This window comes from Phyllostomus discolor, chromosome 6, assembly GCF_004126475.2.
Source record: "Phyllostomus discolor isolate MPI-MPIP mPhyDis1 chromosome 6, mPhyDis1.pri.v3, whole genome shotgun sequence".
Taxonomy (NCBI): domain Eukaryota; kingdom Metazoa; phylum Chordata; class Mammalia; order Chiroptera; family Phyllostomidae; genus Phyllostomus; species Phyllostomus discolor.
Window position 1 is genome coordinate 158,603,461 of NC_040908.2, and position 20,533 is coordinate 158,623,993.

Below are 20,533 nucleotides of genomic sequence, written 5' to 3' on the forward strand. Positions count from 1 at the left end.
TAAAGAAAAAATACATTCTATCAGTTTTTCATGGTGATTCTTCAGCTAACTCTCCAAAGATAAATTCACATGTGAGAAAACTAGGCACACATGGTTCCAGAATTCAGTTTTTGTCTGGAATGCTAATTAATTGCCATTATTTTATTATAACAATAAGAATACTTGATTGTTATTTTGTTGTATAGGTCTTAAGTGCATAGAAAAAAGAATACAAGTTGTGGATGGAGAAAAATAAACGGATTTCAGTAACTGAAAAAAATACTTTTATATAAAAATTTAAAATAGTATCACTGAGAATTACTTTTCTTAGTTACAGCTCTCTTTCCTTTCTTCTTTCTTTAAAGAAACCATATGGGACCTAATGATAAAGAATAACTGTGTAAGAAGATAAGACACGTTTGAATGCTAAAGTAGCAAAATTAGATAAAATCCATATTAGCCCTACATTAGCCCTGTACTCCCTACATTCCTTTTGCATCACATGATACTGCATTCTGTAAAATTTCTGGTACCAACCCTTCCAAACTTAGTTGGACATCACTATATTTTCCAAGATATTCCTTTCAAAACACTGAATACTTTCACTCACCTCCACCTTCTCCAGCTCTCCTTATCACATCTATCACCAGAGTTTGTTAAAAGGTAATGAGAAAGTGCATATAATACAATTTTTGTACATTTTCTTCATGACATTAAAACCTCAACTTAGAGAGAAAATAAGAAAACAATTAGGAAACAATTATCAAGGTCTTAATAATATACAATTATAAGAAAATACATTTTTGTCATTTTATCTCTATAAAAGAGACTATCAAACATCATAAGTAAATAAATCTTAGAGTTGTTCATAAATACTGTGCAAAAGAGCCATAAAAATAATAGGGGATTACTTTTTTTAATATTTTAGCTATATTGTCCCCAATAATACCAGACTGTCATGCATAGAATACTAAAACTGAAAGATCTCTGAAGCAGCAGAAGACAAGGTGGTACTGGTATACACCGTGCTGCATTTTAAGTTATGTGTTCAGTCAACATATGAACATCAAAATTCCATATCCTTTTAAAATGTATAACCTTAGAATTTCCTATCAGATGGAAATCCAGTTGGACTAAGATGGAAGAAATATGAATAGTATTATAGAAGTGCCATGAAAATGGTGAAACCCTTGTGTGGTCCTTGGGATTGTCCTCATTATGCCAATGCAATGGAGAAAGATGGACTTCTTTGCATCAGCCTGACTCCTTGGATAAGAGGTGCCATTTGCCACAGGTAGGTCCTGCATGAAGATGAACACTTGACCTGCAAAACACTACATAATTTTTATAGACATAAAATGTTAACTTATGGGCAGTTTTACCTCTGCTGACTCCAAAGGACAATAGGTAGAAGGAGAAATCATTTGCCATATTGGAATTAAGAAAGCCTTTCTAAATTTTCCCAGCAGAATGAATCAAGGCGGATCAAGAAGTTGTACTTACTTACTTTTCAAATACCTCTAATGAAGGTCAAAGTCAAGACAGGTTTATAGAGTACATAAAGTTGTGCATAATTAACTTAGACTGTTTAAACATGTATAAGCTAAAATGCATAACCATTATAAAGCCCCCAAAATTTAAAAATCAAAATAATCTAAGACTCTAGGAAAGAGGAAATAAACAATCAACAAATAGAGGAGACAAATCAATAAACAAAATTTTCTTTTTAAAGAAAGGATATGAACAACAACAACAACACATCAAGTGCTGATGAGTATGTGGAGAAAAGGGAACCCTCATGCACTGTTGATGGGAATGCAGAATGGGGCAGCCACTTTGGAATACAGTATGGAATTTCACCAGGTAACCAAAAGTGAAAGTTCCTTTTGACCTGGCAATTCCACTGCTGGGATTGTTATAGGGTGCAGCCGAGAGGGGGGACCCCATATGGGCATTTAAAATGGGGCCCAAAACTCAAGGTGTCCAGGGGATTTTTGGATGTCCTCACTCCCACTCCCCAGGTGTGGGTTGGTGAAAGGGACAAATGCAGCAGGGCCATTGAGAGCTGTTTTGGATAGCAACAGCCTTGCAGCTAACCTCAGGTATGGTCATTTAACATATCTATAGCCTTTGGCTGGTCGCTTAGATATGTGAAATAGCTGTGGCCATGCTCTGAGCCAGGGGAATGGAAGTAACTTCCCCACCAAGATGTGACTGGGGGCAGGTCCCCCGAGCTACAGTGCCTGCATGGGAGCTTGGAGAAGATTGGCTCCCGGACATAGGGCCACACCTGCCCAGACTCATGATGGCAGTCCTGTAAAGCTGGAAGGATATGAGTTCTGGCATTTGAAGCCGAGTGTGGGAGGAGTCAGAAATGGGGATCCAGAGGAAGACTGGCAGAGGGATTTAAATCGAGATGCAGCAGCCATGTGAGAGAGAACCATGCAGCCTTGACACAATGGAGACTCCCAGAGCCCTAAGAGAGAGAACCACGAGGCCTTGATAGAATGGAGACTCCCACAGCCCTGAGAGGGAGAACCATGCAGCTGTGGAAGTACAGCCACGGCAGCCATTGAGAGAGAACCACATGGCCTTTGCCAGAGTGCGGACCCCCGCAGCTTTAGAAGGGGGAACCACCAGCTCGTTTTAGTAGAGATCCCGGCGACTCAGCTGAGGGTGCCGGGAACCCAGGGAGGTCTCCCAGTCGAGATCGAGTACTAACTGGGAAGAACCAGAGGACTGCCTGAGCTATGGACTTCTATTTCCTTTCCTGAGATACGGTACTCTGGACTAGGCAAAGGGGGAAGGAAGGAAGGATTGTGTCTGTTTGTGGGTATTTTAAGGGACTTTAGGATTTTTGATAGACATTAGATCACTACTTTAAGTTTGTATAGCATTAAATAAACATTTCCTTTCCTTTTCACAAATCTCTGGCATTGAGAGATGTCTTTCCTCTGGCGGCAGACATGACGGACCTGGGGGCTTTTTTTTCAATAATAGTATATCGTCGCAGGCCCCCCTTGTTTGTTCTGGAACAGGATTATACCCTAAGAATCCTATAACACCAATTCAAAAGAACCTATGCACCCCAATGTTCATAGCAGCATAATTTACAATAGCCAAGTGTTGGAAGCAATGTAAGTGCTCATCAGTAAATAAGCAAATCAGAAAGCTGTGGTACCTTTACACAATGGAATAACTCACAGCAGAAAGAAAGAAGGAGCTCCTACTCTTTGTGACAACATGGATAGATCTGGAGAGGATTATGCTAGGTGAAATAAACTATATGATGAAAGACAAATACGATATGATCTTATGTGTAAGTGGAACCTAATCAAAACAAACAAGCAAAATATAACCAGAGACATTGAAATAAACAACCAACTGACAGTAACCAGAGGGGGAGGGGAAGGGGGATAATAGGGGGGAAAATAAGAAGGGTTATCAAGGAACATGTATAAGTGACCCATGGACAAAGTCAAAGGGTGGTAAGGTCGAGGGTGGGAAGTGAGAGCAGGTAGGTTAGGGGGTAGTGGCAGCGGGGGATGGAGAGAACTATACTTGAACAACAATAAAAAAAAGGAAAAGAAAGATGAGACTAATTCCAAACATATCTAAGTACACTGAATGTTCATTAATAAACTCTACAATTAAAAAGCAGAGAATACTTTACAAAGCCAGAATCAAATATGTGCTATCTACATGAAACACACTTTAAAGCTAGAATATATTAATTAAAAATAAATGAAGAGGAAAACTTTACCATGCAAACAGTAAGCATAAAAAACTTGAATAGCTATTGTATTGCAGAAATAAATAGGTATATTACATTGACATGAAAAGGTTAATTCATTAGGAAGGCACAAATGTCATAAATTTGTATTTACCTGAAAACAGAATCTAAAAATACAGGGACTAAGACTAATTACTTGACAATACTACAATCATAGCAGGACATCTTCACATTTATGTTTCACTCACCTGTGGAAAACTAAAAAATCGGTACGGGAATAAACTGTCTGAACAATATTACACACAAAATGCATATTATGCACGCTTTCAAGAGCACTAGTGTGCATTTACAAAGGTAGTCCATATGCTACCTTGCAGAGCAGTGCTTGTAAGTTTCAAAGGTTTGGAATATTTTCTCTGAATACAGTAGAATTAATGAAGAAGTAATGAAAAGAAGATATTTCTTTTAAAACCTCAAATATTTATTAACTAACTGACATATTCTCAACAAATAAACAAATAAAAAACTCCAAAGGAAGTAAGGGAAAATAAATTGAAATTGCAAAGAAAGAAAGTGGTTGTTTTGGTAGAGTTATGATTTTTTACCTAGAATATCTTAGGGTATCTACAAAACAAGTCCTGAAGTAATTACATGAAATGAACAAGAATATGCTATTAAATGTTAACATCACTTCAACTGTTTATACGTTAGTAGCAATCAACTGGAATGTAAAATTATAAAAATCAATTCAATATACTTAATAACTAAAAATATGGAATATGAGGAAAAATGTTTTGGATAATATGATTGCTCTGTATTTTGCCAGTGGGAATAGTTTCACCCATGTATGTATATTGATGTATGGGTCACTGGCCAGCAGTGATCATGGAACGCTGCGGATGGCTTGTCGAAAACACACGAGAAAAAAGATACACAGAGACAGACTAGTTTCTGTGGAGAAGTAGGGACGGAATGGCCACCCCCTCTAGTGGAGAGCGTGCCGATTTACCGTCCACCCTGCTTTTATTGGGCTCGTTTTGCATAACAATTCAGGTATAGTACTCATTACGAGGAAGTAAGGAACAGTAGATAACAAGGAACTCTGCGGGTCTATTTTGAGTCAGGCTCAAAGATTTGTAAGACTTTGAGGAACAAACTAACTTCCTCCTAGCACCCTTCTCATTTAACTGAGAGCATTCTAAACAAAGAAGATTTCACAGGAATTTACATGTTCTTTCTTAGGCCTGATCACCCGGGGAATACGCCCTTTTCAGCACAGAGCTGCACTACCCTGTCATTGTTTCAGGCTTAGGTGGAGCAAGGGAACTAAGGCAACCAAGAGATAAGGAGATTTTCTCCCAGATGTTGAGAACTCAGGCTATGTCAAAGCCGAGGAGCAAGGGTCCATCACCCCGTTTTGCTGCAGCCCCCAAAGTCCTTCTTTTGGGGGGCCTCCCAAGTGATCGTGCCTGTCTGAGGTCGTTCCCCCCTTGGGGAATGTTACCCGTCTTTGGCTGACTGACCAAGCTTTTTGGGGTTCAGTTATGAATAAAGCAGCAGAAGCAGCATTCCTGCCAGGGAGATAAGCTTTTGTCTCCTTGCTGGCTTACGGTTCCAAGGGTGTTCCCTTTGCCTTAGTCTAGGTGGGGGTTTCAGCTTCTGATACCAGTCAGGGCGGTTCCCAACAGTTTTGAAATCCAATCACATGGTTACCTTTATCAGTTTTTTCCTTTATTTTTAAGTAGTAGACCATTCTATAGATGTGTCAGCAGTTGATAACCATTCAGTGTTTTACAGTTGAGAGCAATGATGCATGTGTATATTACATTGCTGTAATTTAACAAGAAAGCTAAAAGTCATCAAATGAGTAAAATCCACTCAACAAGGGTTAAGTATTTACATGTGTTATCTCAACCTTCATAAGAATCTGGTGAGGTAGACAATTACTATTCACAATTTACTAATTAGTAAAAGTAGGAATAAAAAAGTAGTGCAATGTCTCACAGTTATGAAATGGCAAAAGTGACATTCAAACCCAGGTTGCCTGAGTCATAAGCTTTTACTTTTGAATCCCGTCATTCAAGACATGGTTTATTTTAGTCACTCAGATAACTGAGCAGCAAAGAAAAATGGAGACAACTGTACTTAAACAACAATAAAAAATAAAAAGTAAAAATAGAATAAAATAAAGAAGAGGAACCATGTACTTAAGGAAGATTTACAACAATATGAATTAAAATTTTAGAAAAAGAAAAATTAGAGTGCCTAGGATTCTTCTTAAAAGTGTTGAGCTTCTATTTTAGAATTTTCTTATACAGCTAAATGCTTTAAATTGTTTTTAAATAAATATCTGAGAGACATCAAAATAAATAATGTTTTGACTAGTATAGTTTAAGGATGTGTTGTTTTGTTGTTGTTATTCTTTTAATCAAAGCTCTCCCACTGAAGGAGGCATATGTTATTTTGTGATGGCCACATTACAGTCAATTATGTTACTTCTTCATCTTTCTCATTTAAAATAAAGCATTCAAGCCACATCTCTGGAACACAAGTAATTGTTTATTCAAAGTCCTCCTGGGGTTGGTAATTACCTTGAGGTAATGCCCCACTTGTCACAGACTACATGATAAATACCCATTCCTTCTAAGATCTCTTTGTAAAAACTAGGGGGAAATGTTGTCAGTGTCTTGTACAAAATAAATTCCATAATTCAAAATTCTAGATGGTGCTGAGGTAAGTGACTGATTCTCTAAAACATCAACAACATGTCTTGTGTGAATATCATAATGATAATGCTGCTTTAAATATCTTATATCTTCACTGACTCTCTGTGGGCTGGAAGAGTGGGTAGGAGATGGTGAGGGCATCATTCTAACCTTATCTTAACCATGCCATTTTCCAAAATTCACTGTCTGATTCACCATGTTCTTTATTGCTATGAGGGGGAAGCTGACTGTGCCTATTTTGGAATCTGGGAAAGCCCCATTAAGTAAACTAAGCCTCATCAGTAAGGCAGACCTCAGTTTCTACGGATGCATATACATAGCAACATACAGAATATCTATTTTGTATCTGCTCCATATTTTGTCTGAGGCAAACTCTTTTCAGAGTCAGGTTGTCTTTACCAATAATTAATTTAACACAGGTTCATTTCAGAAATTGTAATTTGTAATAAAGAAATTTCACAAGCCAGTAACATACAGGTTAACATCTCTTAATGGGTCTACAAGAAAATAATGTACTCCAAACTAATGATAGATTCATTACACTATTGTTCCAGGCACAGAGGAGATAAAAGATATGAAGTCCGAATTTAGGTGAGGTGTACTTTTCTGTGAGTTGACCCTTAGAAGGGTCCGCTTAGCCAAACAAGAGCTGATGTCCAGTTGCCAGGGTTAACTGAAAGCCCCTTGGTGCTGGAGGATGGTGAGAACAGAGGCTGATGCTGGTGTCAAGATGACCTCCTTCAAGAGGCTGATGCACAGTTTCCACCACTGGCAGCAAACTAGGCTTCAGACAATAGGAGCTAATGTCCCAAGGTATGTGGAGAGCTATTTAGATCAGCAAAAAGTAGGCTTCCCGAGACTAAACCCTCTCAGTAAGTCCTTACAAATCCTTGGTATTTGAAGCTTTAAAGTGTTGATGATATCATCCTGACAGGGCCTCCCCAAAGTAACAAATTCACCACCAGAACAACTACACTGAAACCATAAACAAGTCAGCAGGTCCTCTAAAAACACCATTTTATTCAGTGGCATTTCATCTTAATTTTAATGTGATGCTGGAGGAGTTTACCCTTGTTTTATATCAATTAGTCTAGGGTAAAACTGGTTTTGTTATACCTTGTTTTCAAAGTTTCAAGAACTTGTCTTGGATGTTAAGTGAGGACCTTACTGGAGATCAAAACGGTGTTCCTTAAGCCATAAACAAGTAGGTCAAAATTACTTAAGTTATAAACAAGTGTATTTGAAATCATAACAAACCAATATACAACATTTCTATAATTGTCAACTCAGAGCACTTATGAGTTTAAAATCAGATGTTAACATATTAATAATCATAATGGCATTAATATTAATAATAGATAATAATGGATACATTTTTATGCATCTATAATGTAATGAGCACTGTAGATAGTTCTATGTTATCTAGTATCATTCTTGTTTCAACCTTGTGATTTATTATTAGGCTGGTTAAACAAAACAGAGAAATTTAGGCATATAGAAGTTCAATGACTTACAGAACATTAGATGTGGCGTCTGGGATTAAACTCAATTTTCCCTGTTCTAAATCCAGCGTATTTAACTGCTATACAATGCCATTGGTAAAGGAGAAAGAGAGCATATCTTACATTCATACTCCAAAAGAGTAGCAAATAAAAACCCGCTCATGGGCACCAACAACCACTTTGTTACATGATATTTCATTGGAAGTCAGTGGTCTCAACTTATTTTAGGAGATTATTCTGATCTCAGCTCGAAGTACTGTGAGAGGAATCCTTCAAGAAAAATGAAATTGTTCTTGGATTTCATTCCTTCACTCAAAAAACCCTCTAAACAGGTTTCAGGCTTCTTGGGGACTCAAGGAAGGAAAGGCAGACTCTGATGCCATAACCTGCTTATAGATATAAGATTCTGATTAATATCACTAGTGGATAGACATGTCATTTGTTGGATGATTCTGCAAATTTGACTTGGTCACCCAATGTAAAAAATAAAGTGTGGATTAGATTGCTGATGTTCTTTCTATCATTAACATCCTATTTGTAGGTAATACCTGATAAAATTCTTACAGAAGTAGAAAATATTTCAACATCACAATATGGTCATATTTCAATACCATAGTATTTTGGTTATGAAGTGAGACCAGGATTTTTTCTATTTATAGCATGGCAATTTAATTACCTCTCTATACTTCAGTTTCATCATCTATGAGGGCAAAAATAATAATATTCATCTCATGGTACATTATAAGGATTAAACAAAATGATGCACTTCAAATGCTTAGAAAATATTATGACCCACTCAAAAAAATGTTACTAGTTATTGATTGCTTTCATCATCATCATCAACAACAATGCAGATAGCTGTGTATTAGAGCAGAATATAAAAGGGCTTTAATTCATAGAAACCTCAAATGAAAACTACTCAATGAATAAAAATTATGGTTTGCCTTTGTTGTGATAGTGCTGAGGGTTATAATTTGTTTCTCTTTGGTGAGAATTTGTGTAGGTTTTAATTTTTAGGTCCATTCATTAGTTTGTTGTTTCCAGTAAGGAAATAAAACATGTTTTAATGCACTTGCCTGATTTTTAAAAATTTTATGAACAATATCTAAGCATGTATAAAAGTTTACTAGACAATTATGAAGTACCAGAATATGCATAGTCTCATTTTCCCCAAATAAATGATGATTCCACAAAATAAATAAAATACATCTGATTGTAGAAATCAGGATGTGATGACAAAAAGATGACATGACTTTCAGTAGTAGACGCGTTTTAGAGCCCAGGTCTCCAGATATTTACTTACTTGTTCATAATCTTCCTTGTTATATTCTCTTCTGGACCTGTGATACCAAATACAGGCTCATAGGCAGGCAAACCAGGTGACCTGGCAGTCTCAGTGTAGATGTTGTTACTCTTGTAATAAAAGCTGATGGTGATAGCAATACCTTCCTAGGTAAAATTTTTGAAGGCCAATGATATAGAATCTCATAAATTTGGTATGCTTTCATTATTTGTTAACTCTAGAGGAAACATTTTTAAGGATTATTGAATTCTTAACCATTAAACATGTGAAAATTCCTTATAGTTTAATATGCAATGTATTAAAGCAAATTAATTACAGGTTTATTAACCATTGAATTAATTTTTCAACACTATTTCAAAAAATCAATCTTAAATGACATTTGTATGGGAGAGACACACAAACTTATTTATCTGTTTTATTTTAAGTGTGGATCCCTTCACTATAGTTCCAAACATCCCCTTTCATGTTTTCCAGGTCGAGTTCTTTCTCTTTAAGATCTGGTTTCCAAAGACAAACCTCAGTGCATCTGGAAGACTGCAGGTTATTTTGGGGGGAGCAGGGGAAATTCTGAGATTTACCAGGCATGGCAGACAGAATAGAGGTTCATTATTTATTGCCTTATTATTCACTACAGTGTTTCTCACCTATATCACTTCCAACACTACAAATCTTAGAATATTTGATGAATATTCTCCTATAACTTATTTCTTGTTTGTGCCCATTCTGTTTCTTTCTCAATTATTTCTCCTGGCTATATAATATATATTTTCCCACATTGCCCAAGTCTGGAAGTCTATTAATGACTACAGATATAATTGTTCTTCAAAATACTTAATGTTTCTGGGACCTCACATCAGACATTGTCATACCTTGGAGATAGGAAGGTGTGGCAGACTCCGGACAGCAGAATTCCACCTTGTTGTGGCTGGAAGAGAAAATGAATGCACAGGTGACAGCAATCGGGTGCAGAAAATGGGAACAGCATGGCTACTCTCTCAAGGGGAGAGAAAACCTGTGAGTGCCTCGCCCACTTTCTCCAAAGGAGAGCACCCTGACCCTTGCCTGGACAGGCTTTTATTGTTTTTCTTGGGGCTTACATCAGAGAAAGATTTATCATCTATTGCATAGAACATTGTTGTCTACATTTTAGGTACAATCAAGGAAATGAAAATAACATGCAGAGGGGAATGGCGGTGAGCTGATTAGCTCTGTCCTTGGGTGAATTTACACAGGCTTTGGGAATTACTTTGAAGACAGAGGATACACATTTGTTATATTAGACCAGGGTGATGGAGTTTTAGCAAGAGCAAGCCATAACAATCTGTATGCATTTTCTAAGCCTGATTCTCACAGGAAAATCGGTTTGAAGGTCTGGCTCCTGCCCACCACTTTGCTTCTGTAGGTTTTCCATACAGAGCTGAGTCACATTTGCCAGACTGAAACAAACTGGTCCCCTACAAGAAAGAGACATCAACTACAGAGAAGAAGAAATATAAGCACATTTTAAAGTATATTGATGTTAACCAATGCATTTGCACACAACATACAAACAAAACCTCAAAGGCTTTTCTTTATAGGGAACTCAGATTGTGTATCCTTGATGCCAGACATTAGATAAAGTTTGAGAAAACAGCCTTACTATTTCAAGCTACTGGTCAAGTAATTAAAAAGAAATTCAAAGGTCAACTTATTTGATTAAATAGACTTTATTTTACAAATGGTCTCATTAGCATTTATTATGTACCAGTTACATAAATGCTCTATGACTATTTGCTGATTTTTCCACTAACCATCACATAGTTCTTAAATAACTTTATGGTCACATGATCAGTAAGGATCAAAGCTAAGATTTGAATCCAGTGAACTCTTCCACAACTACTGAGCTCTTAACTGGTATGCTAAACTATCTTCCAAGATCACAGATATTCTTCTGTGGAATTATCTGGTTTGCAGGTGAGCTCTTTTATTTTTCTAGTATTTCTCTCAACCCTACATTATTTTACATGGAAGAATATGACTTTAGGATTGAAAAACTTGAGATTTGCCTCTAAGGATGTTGCCAGTTCTCTTAATTCTAGCAGGTCTTTTCAACTGAGCCACATTCATTTCCTTTCAGGTTGTAAGGAGCAAATTCACGTCCTGATGCACACAGCTTCTGAAGTGTTACCGCATCTCCAAACACCACCTCTGAACAACATCCTCAGGTATCAACAGTTACCTCTGTAAACAAAATGATGAAAATGAAAACAAACCAAATAGGTCATGAAAAATGCCATGACTATGATTTTATTATCCTTCTATTTGTTACTTTAGAAGGGTGAATGAAGATATTATGGGTTCATTGGTCACTCAAGTGAACTCATGTATACTGACACCATCTATTCTGGATGAGAAAAACGAGAAAAGAAAGATGTCGGAGAGTAATTATAGCATGCCAACTGAGTTCCTACTTGTTGGATTCACAGATTATCTACCTCTCAGAGTCACTTTATTTTTGGTATTTCTCATCATATATACACTAACTGTGGTGGGAAATACAGGCTTAATAATCCTAGTTAACATCACTTCAGGCCTACAAACCCCCATGTATTATTTCCTCAGCAACTTGTCTTTCTTAGACATCAGCTACTCCACAGCAATCACTCCTAAAATGCTGGTGAATTTTTTAACATCCAGGAGAACCATCTCTCCCTATGGCTGTGCACTACAGATGTTTCTCTTTGGTTGTTTTGCTGATGCTGAGTGCCTTCTCCTGGCAGCAATGGCATACGACCGCTATGCAGCCATCTGTAAGCCACTGAGCTATCCTACACTTATGTCCAGGAGAGTCTGTACCTGCTTCATTGTGCTGGCGTACTTCAGTGGAAGTGTGACTTCAGTGGTGCACGTCTGCCTCACATTCACACTGCCATTTTGTGGCTCCAATGTTGTCAACCACTTTTTCTGTGATATCCCACCTCTCCTGGCTTTATCATGTGCAGACACCCATGTCAATGAGCTTCTGCTCTTTGTCTTGTGTGGCTTCATCCAGACTAGCACTTTCGTGGTCATATTCCTCTCTTATGTGTGTATCCTCATCACTGTTTTGAGCATCAAGTCCTCAGGTGGCAGAAGCAGAACATTCTCCACCTGTGCTTCCCATCTCATGGCAGTCACCTTATTCTATGGATCACTCCTGTTCACCTACTTACGTCCCACCACCAGCTACTCCCTAAACAGTGATAAGATAGTGGCAGTGTTTTATACGGTTGTTTTCCCCATGTTCAACCCAGTCATCTACAGTTTCAGGAACAAAGATGTAAAAAATGCCCTCAAAAAAGCAATTAGAACGAAACTGGATTTTCAGATGAATGAGAGCTTAAATCACTGAACAAACTTTAAGGCATGGCCTGCTCTTCCACTTTCATTATCAGAACTGTGCCAATGTGTCAACTATTTTGAATTTGTCTCCAAAAATAAAGATAACTTTCCAACCTCACTCTTTGAAAATGTTTTTGTCCTCTCTCATGTTCCCTCTGCAATTATTCTATTCTGAAACATTCCTGAACTAAAATAAATAATAATCTTTACTCTCCAGTTAGCTTTGCACATTGATTTATTATACTATACTTTATCATGTTGTATTGAATGTATATGGTCACTTGTCTGTCAATGTGCTCATATTAAAAGTTCCTTGGCAGCAAGGGATATATATTGGTTTATTTTTCAGTACTTATATAACACCTGGTATATAGATTATTTTGAATTATTCTTTTAATTTTAGTGTAATCTATGTTTAAAAAAACATTGAAGAGAATATTGTCAAATGAGCTGACTTCTAATCATTATTCTATTGAGTAGAGGGCATAAGTTTGCATGAGGAAGAACATCGGCTTTTAATAGGGACCTATTTACTGTAAGAGTTATTTTTCATTTTCCAAGATAAGTTAGTTTAAAATAAGCAAACCATAATGTATTTGAAAACCATAAGTTATTATGAGCTTATCTAACTTTGAACCTGTAAAAGCAGCACAATTGACATTTTGGGCCAATACTTCTTTCTTGGGGGTGCAGCTATAGTGAAGAGAAGCCCACCCTGTACATTTTAGGGTGCTTAGCACTATCCCTTGTCTCTGCTCAGTAGCTGCCAGTAGCAATCCACCTACTTATGAGAACCAAAATGTATCAAAATATTGCAAAAAGTCTCTTCAGAGGCAAAATTTACCTTGGGATGGAATCACTCATCTTGCTCAGCACTGTTTCTTTGACCATTAGGCAAATACAGCCATTAGAGGGAAGTCACTGCCTGAACATAAGTCAGAATAATAATTTGGGAAGAACATCTCAGATGTGATTTCATTCATTTTGTTCTGTATTATCACCCCAAGTTCTATTTATTTCTAAGATCTACTGACAGTATCCATAAACAGAGACAATTAACACATAATTTTAATAAAATAAATATAAAACTAAGGTTGAATATATATTTTATAAAATACACCACGCTTGAGAAGTTAGAAGTAGGTAAGGTATTTATGACAATTACATGTCATGAGATTTACTTTTCTGCTTCTATGAGGAGACAGGTTACTGAGAAGCTGTATTATGTTTTTAGTCATAAAAGTAATACACAAACTTAGAATACTACAACTGGTGTTTCCTTGCCCTGGCTGGTGTAGCTGAGTGGATGAGCGTGAGCTGTGAACCAAAAAGTTGTTGATTCAATGCCCAGTCAGGGCACATAGCTGAGTTGTGGGCCAGGTCCTCAGTGGTGGCCCCATGAGAGGCAACCACACATTGATGTTTCTGTCATTCTCTTTCTCCTTCCCTACCCCTCTCTTTGAAAATAAATAAATAAAATCTTTTAAAAAATAAAATAAAACTGGTGTTTCCTTTACAAAATTATGTGCATTTAATTGAGATCATGAATAAAGTCCATGGGATAAGTCTGAATGTTTATTTCATTGACATTGAGCATTAGGGATGGGGCAAGTGAGTGAATGGAATGAGTTGAATAATCCCAATTTTTCTAGTGTCATCAGACAAATAATTTGCAGATCATATTTAAATAATATTTATCTTCAAAGGAATACATTCATAAATTTTTTCTCAGAAATAAAAATATTTTTGACACAGATGAGATAGTATTTGCCACATTGATGGCCTAAAGAGGATAATAGGAAGGAAGTATTAATTTAGAATCCAACTCTTTTTTGGCTGGAAACACTGTTAAGTGTGCTGGAGAAGTCTCTCCATAACTTATAACTGATACTTTGCTATTAGTTCTAATTAAGTTTTTTCTCTTATGATATGGTAATATCTTTTATTTTGTATCTAAAGACATGTTCATGTTTTATCAGTATCTTCACAACCATATAATAATGTCATAATTCTTTAAATTTTGTACAATATTTGGATTGACCCAAGATTTCACACTTTATTTATCTGCTTATATTAGAATATATTCTACTATTATGCTAAAATACCCAAGACATGTTAATGAATTAAGAGCAGAGCTGTACAAAACCATCTACAACACTTTCCAAACACTCAGATGTTTATATCATTTGTATGATTCAAGAAAGCTAAAATTACATAAAAAACTAATAGACCTATGTGAAATATATGCAAAATTTCAACACTGTCCACAGATCCATGATGCCTGTTGAATTATTAGACAGAGGAAAAACAGACATTTTATATCAATTCTCCCAAAGGAGAGCATACAATTCAATTAATTCTATGTGTGTGTATAATCATAGCACTTTAATATGAATGAGTGTTAAAATATTCAGAGCATGGTGTCATGCATAATCTATGTGATTTTTACAATGGATCAGTGAGGTAGCCACAGCATGCATGAATGTCCCCACTTTAAAACAAAGAACACAGCTTCACTTATTTCATCCTCAGAACATCCAAACATTTGTCTGAGCAACATGCATGGGATTGGAACACATTTCTGTAATTCTTGCAATGGCATTTAGTCTCTGTATTGTGCATTACCTAAGATGTTTGACTTTTAGGAAGCATGTTCTTGTTTAAAATTGTTTGATTTCAAAAAGGGGTACATTTTATTCAAGTGAAAACAGAGGCAACTACTGAATAACTATTGAGAGGACCTGCTACTCTGATTAGCCCCAGTCCCAAGACACCTGAGAAGGTGCTAATGATCCAGCCTGTGGACATCTGAGATTCCATCTACACCAAGAGACACAGGTTGTGTCACCAAAAGAAAAGAAAGCAGACATAAAAATCTCTACCCTCAGTGATAAGCCCTTTAAAGAATCATGATAATGTGGTCTTCTCTAGATACTCTGCTTACTCTTGCCTTTTCTGAGTTGTGAGTATGTTTAGGAGGTGATGATGTGGGTCTATTTTGGTTTTTGATATTTCCTGTTACCTCCACACTGCACAAACTTGTTACCAGCTATTATGGTTCCCAAAAAGGCAGAAAATTTCCTAATCTCTGGTTTGTGTTCTTATTTTGTGAAAAGGGCAAAATTTTTCTATAATATCTCTATTTAATATTTGTGTATGTGAGAATGTCTGCATTTTATGTATTTAATAGTTGGTTTATATAGAATTTAAAGCTACTTGTATATTTATGGCAAATTTCAGATATTCTATGAAAAATGGGATATCTGAGAACTGTAATGCATTTTAGCATATCACAAGGAAAATGATTTCATTCCAATCTTACATGATTATAATTTTTGGAAACCTTTTACATCTAGTTTTATTTTCTGATTCCACTAGTGATATTTTAAGAGTTATTTTCAATCCCCCATACTGTCACTATGCCTGCCCTATTGGTAACAAACCTGGGTGTGCACACAGACACTCGAATCCCTGAGCACAAGACTGTTTTTGCCACAACGAGCTGTTAGTTCTTCCCACTGCAACTCTGGTGTGCCCAAATAAAATGGTCTTCAAATCAGCATGCTTTGTTTTTAAGTCAGACTATCTAAGCTATGTAGTTTGGGATTTTTCAGTATGCCAGGTTTATTGTTGATAGTGGGTTTTTAAATATTTTATCTGTGATTAGTTTGTTAAATTTTCTGTTTGTTATTTTTTCATCTCTTAGACAATTTAAATCATAAACCACTCAGTATACATTACTTTGCATTATTATACATTATCTTAAAGTATAAGTTTATGTACATACAAGTTTACATACATATAACATACTTCATATAACAGTTATATATTTATTTGTATATAATACTCTAAAATAGCATGAGCAATACTATGAACAGTAAGGGATATATAATATACATTAAAATGAATTCATTTATAAATATAATGTTAACATAACAATGTTTTGTGGCCAAACCTGCATGAGACCATAATGCAAATTCAAGTCGGGTTAATGACTATGCACCTACAGTGTAGCAAGATCATTATACTGAAAACCATTAGCTCTGTTGATAGGCATTTGCTTGGGTTCACTTTTCAGTAGAATGATACATGCTGTACACTTTATGATTTCTCTCACCAACATCTTTATCAGCAACTGTGTCCGTCATCACTCATTATTCTGTATTTTCAAATGTCTTTTTGGACTCATAAATCAAAAAAAATTACTACAAATGAATTTCATATATTTTACATAAATACCTTTTTTCATCCTGGCATTTCAGGATTTTAATCTGAAAGTTGGAAAAACTGCATTTGAGCATACTGTTACACTATTAAAATGTGATTTGGGTATTCCCTAATCAAATGTGATTTGACGTTTCCCTAAGAGAACTGTCAAGCTTACTAGTATTCTAAAGCAGCCTGTTATTTTATCAGGAAGATTACATCTAGGAGTATCAAAGCCCAGCATTTAGTGACAGAAGGAATCTGTGTTCTAGCTGTAATTCTAATGGCATAAGAGAAATTATACCTTGATCCTTGGTAATGCTTTCCTCTATTTACAGTTTTCTATTATGAGCTTGATAGATAAAGCTGTTACTAGACATCGTACTACCAACTTTTTGAAGTCCTGTTTGTTTCTCATGTGTCCTGGTGTTGTGGAGTCTTCTTCATCAACATCATGTCAGTTCACATACATTATGTGAAATCTATGGTAGTTCAATTGCCAAGGACCCCAATTTTTCCCTGTTTTCTGTAAATGATCAATGGGAAAATTATATGAACTCTGTTGTGTTACATTTTTAATGACTTGTTGTAGAGAAGCAAAATACACAGCAGATGAAGGGCAGAATTATATTTGAACTCAATCTTGCCTAGTTCTAATATCCTCCCATGATGTGGTGTTTCCGTTACATTAAGGAGCCTTGGAGAAGAAAAAGTGTGTCATTAAGAAACACAAATTTTCCTTCACCTCCATTTTTTAAAATTGAGCTTATTTCCGGTCTATGAAAGTATGAATCTGTATCTTTACATTCTGGTTTTATTAATAGGTTTCTTTATGGCATTAACAATATTTCATTAAAAAACAAAAAAAAAATCTTGCCAAAAAATTTTACTTAAAAAAATTTACTTAAAAAATTTTCAGTATAAGTTATTCCCTCTTTTCCTAGGATACAGTTAAATTTGGATTTGTTGTGCTTCCCAAATCCACCCATCTAAAATAGAAAGAGGATTATATAAGCAATACATATATATTAAAATCTCAGTTTGTGAGGGGTGAACTTATATTCTTACGGAATAAATAATTTGGTTTTGATTTAAAAGTACCCTGAAGACAACATCCCAAACTCACCCAAATCCTGACCTCAGTGGACTTCCATTTCCATGAGAGCACAACTCATAAATCCTTCCTGAGGTGTCTGATGCATAACACAGTGCCTTGCATAAAAAGTATAGTTGTTAATTTAAGACACTAATTTTTTATGACTTTTTGTAGTAGCAATAGGAACGTTATACACTATATGGTAGAGTATCTACCATATCTTACTATTCATCATCCCATTCTTGACTCTCCTTCACAGTACTTATCATCATGGTGGGCAGTATATCAATAAGCATTAGTTTTCTTAATAAAATATAAGCTCCTTGAAAGCCTCACATTCTTCTTATTCACTGCTTAATCTCTAGCAAACATAACATTTTTTGGCACAGAATACTAATTAACATATTTTGACTGGATGTATGAAAGTATACATGAATGAATTCATTACTATTTAACCATAAATATTGTTGTATGAGTATTATGTCATATCAAAAAACAAGTGAAACTAAGTTGAAGACTACCTTTTTGAAAGCAGAACATATGTGATATAGTTGTGTCATGATAGAGATAATTTCGTTACCTCATAGTAACATTTGCCTCTCTTCATTTGGTTTCTGGGGTTGTTTTAATCCTGAAGAAAACCAAAGGTGTGAGAGGGAAGTGATGCAAATAGAAAAAGGAATAATTTTTGAGTTAGATCACATTGCTATGGTTTGATTGGCCTTACTAGTAAATAGCAAATAAAAAGATTGTTCTAGCTCTTTTTCCTGTCTCAACTCTTTAGAGAGCACAGTCATTGATCTTCCAAGCAGAAGGTGATGCAAAAAAAGTTTTGATGCTTGAGATTTGTAAAGGAGGGGGTTGAATACTGTGAAAGTTGGTTTCATAAGTAAACTGGGTGTGAAAAATAGGAAGAGTTCAGGCACAGGAAAATGAAAATATTGCTGTTACAGAATGTCATTCAGTTTGTAGTTCATTTCATCAGAGGACTTGTAATTACCATACAATGAGCCAGAGGCCTGGCACAAGGCATATCTGAGTATGAATATCAGTATCAAATATTAATACTTTCATTATCTAAGGATTTCTTTATCCCAATTTTATGTCGTGCAAACTGAGAAATGAGGTATAAAATAATTCTAGTTGCAGTGGGGTTAATCATTATAGATGGGTTATCTAGTACACAGAAAGTCCACTGCTTGAAGTTATTTCTTCTCTTCCTCTAACTGCAGGCTAAACCCAAATGCTCCTTGATAGTATGGATACTGGATCATGGAGGAAAAATCGTCATATCTTTTTCATCTTAGTGATACTATTTTGTTCTGCAATTAAAGAGCTGACTAAACCTGCAAGCATGACAGGTTGGAATCACACAGGTGTGAAGGAATTCCTTCTGGTGGGTTTAACTGAAAATCCCAATTTGCAGATTCCTCTCTTTTTGCTTTTCACCCTTATTTATTTCATGACCCTGGTGGGTAATTGGGGGATGATTGCCTTGATCAGGGTAAATGCCCAGCTTCATACCCCAATGTACTTCTTTCTCAGCAACCTCTCTTTTTGTGATATCTGCTACTCTACTGTCTTCACCCCTAAGATGCTGGTCAATTTCTTATCAAAACACAAGTCCAGCACATTTTCTGGCTGTGTTCTACAGAGTTTCTTTTTTGTGGTGTATGCAACTACAGAAGCTATCCTCCTGTCTATGATGGCTTATGACCGTTATGTAGCAATAGCTAATCCCTTGCTCTATACAGTCATCATGACCCAAAGAGTTTGTATTCAGATGGTCCTGGCATCTTACTTGGGAGGGCTCATTATTGCACTGACACACACAATAGGGCTGCTCCAACTGGACTTCTGTGGTCCAAACATTGTGAATCATTACTTCTGTGACATCCCCCCTCTTCTCAAGCTCTCTTGCTCTGATGCACATAACAATGAGATGCTGCTTTTAATATTTTCTGGGATTATTGCAGTGTTCACTTTCATCATCATCATGGTCTCTTATTCCTGCATCATCATTGCCATCCAGAGAATTCACTCAGCTGAGGGGAGGTGCAAAGCCTTCTCCACTTGTGCCTCCCACCTGACTGCTGTGACCTTATTCTACGGGTCTGGAACATTTAGTTACATCCAGCCAAGCTCTCAGTATTCCCTGGAACAGGAGAAGGTCTCTGCTGTGTTTTATAATTTTGTCATCCCCTTGCTAAACCCACTGATTTATAGCCTAAGGAATAAGGATGTGAAAGATGCAGCAAAAAGGTCAATATGTGGAAAAGAACTCCAACTTAACTCCATCTTGTCTATGGCTTTCTTAAACATAACATTAACCTGCAAATAGATAAATTCTTTAAAATTGCATCACAGATGTATGATCACAAACAGAGGCTACAGTCAAGGTATCCACTTGAAATATGAGACATGAATGATAGCTCCCTACTGTTGTGATTTTTCCATATTCTTAAATCTTTTCTAGAAGATTAAAGTGTTTCAAAATAAAAAGTTAAGAAAACATATGGAAAGTGCTTAGAAAATGATGCAATATTTTTACTTCTGGATGACGGAGTAGCTTGTCATTAAATTCATTTTTTTCACAGAAATAACAAGAAATACAAGACATGATACAGA

General features: G+C 36.1%; 2 protein-coding genes across 2 annotated transcripts; both read left to right on the top strand.

Moving 5' to 3' along the window:
- Nucleotides 1-11,436: 11,436 nt before the first annotated feature.
- On the top strand, nt 11,437-12,660 carry LOC114490162 (olfactory receptor 5AS1-like). The gene has a single exon (XM_028504092.2). It carries the CDS (start codon nt 11,576-11,578, stop codon nt 12,611-12,613), a length of 1,038 nt encoding a protein of 345 aa, XP_028359893.2. The 5' UTR covers nt 11,437-11,575; the 3' UTR covers nt 12,614-12,660.
- A 6,592-nt stretch (nt 12,661-19,252) lies between these two features.
- Nucleotides 19,253-20,286, top strand: LOC114490163 (olfactory receptor 1052-like). The gene has a single exon (XM_028504093.2). It carries the CDS (start codon nt 19,260-19,262, stop codon nt 20,244-20,246), a length of 987 nt encoding a protein of 328 aa, XP_028359894.1. The 5' UTR covers nt 19,253-19,259; the 3' UTR covers nt 20,247-20,286.
- The last annotated feature ends 247 nt before the right edge of the window (nt 20,287-20,533 follow it).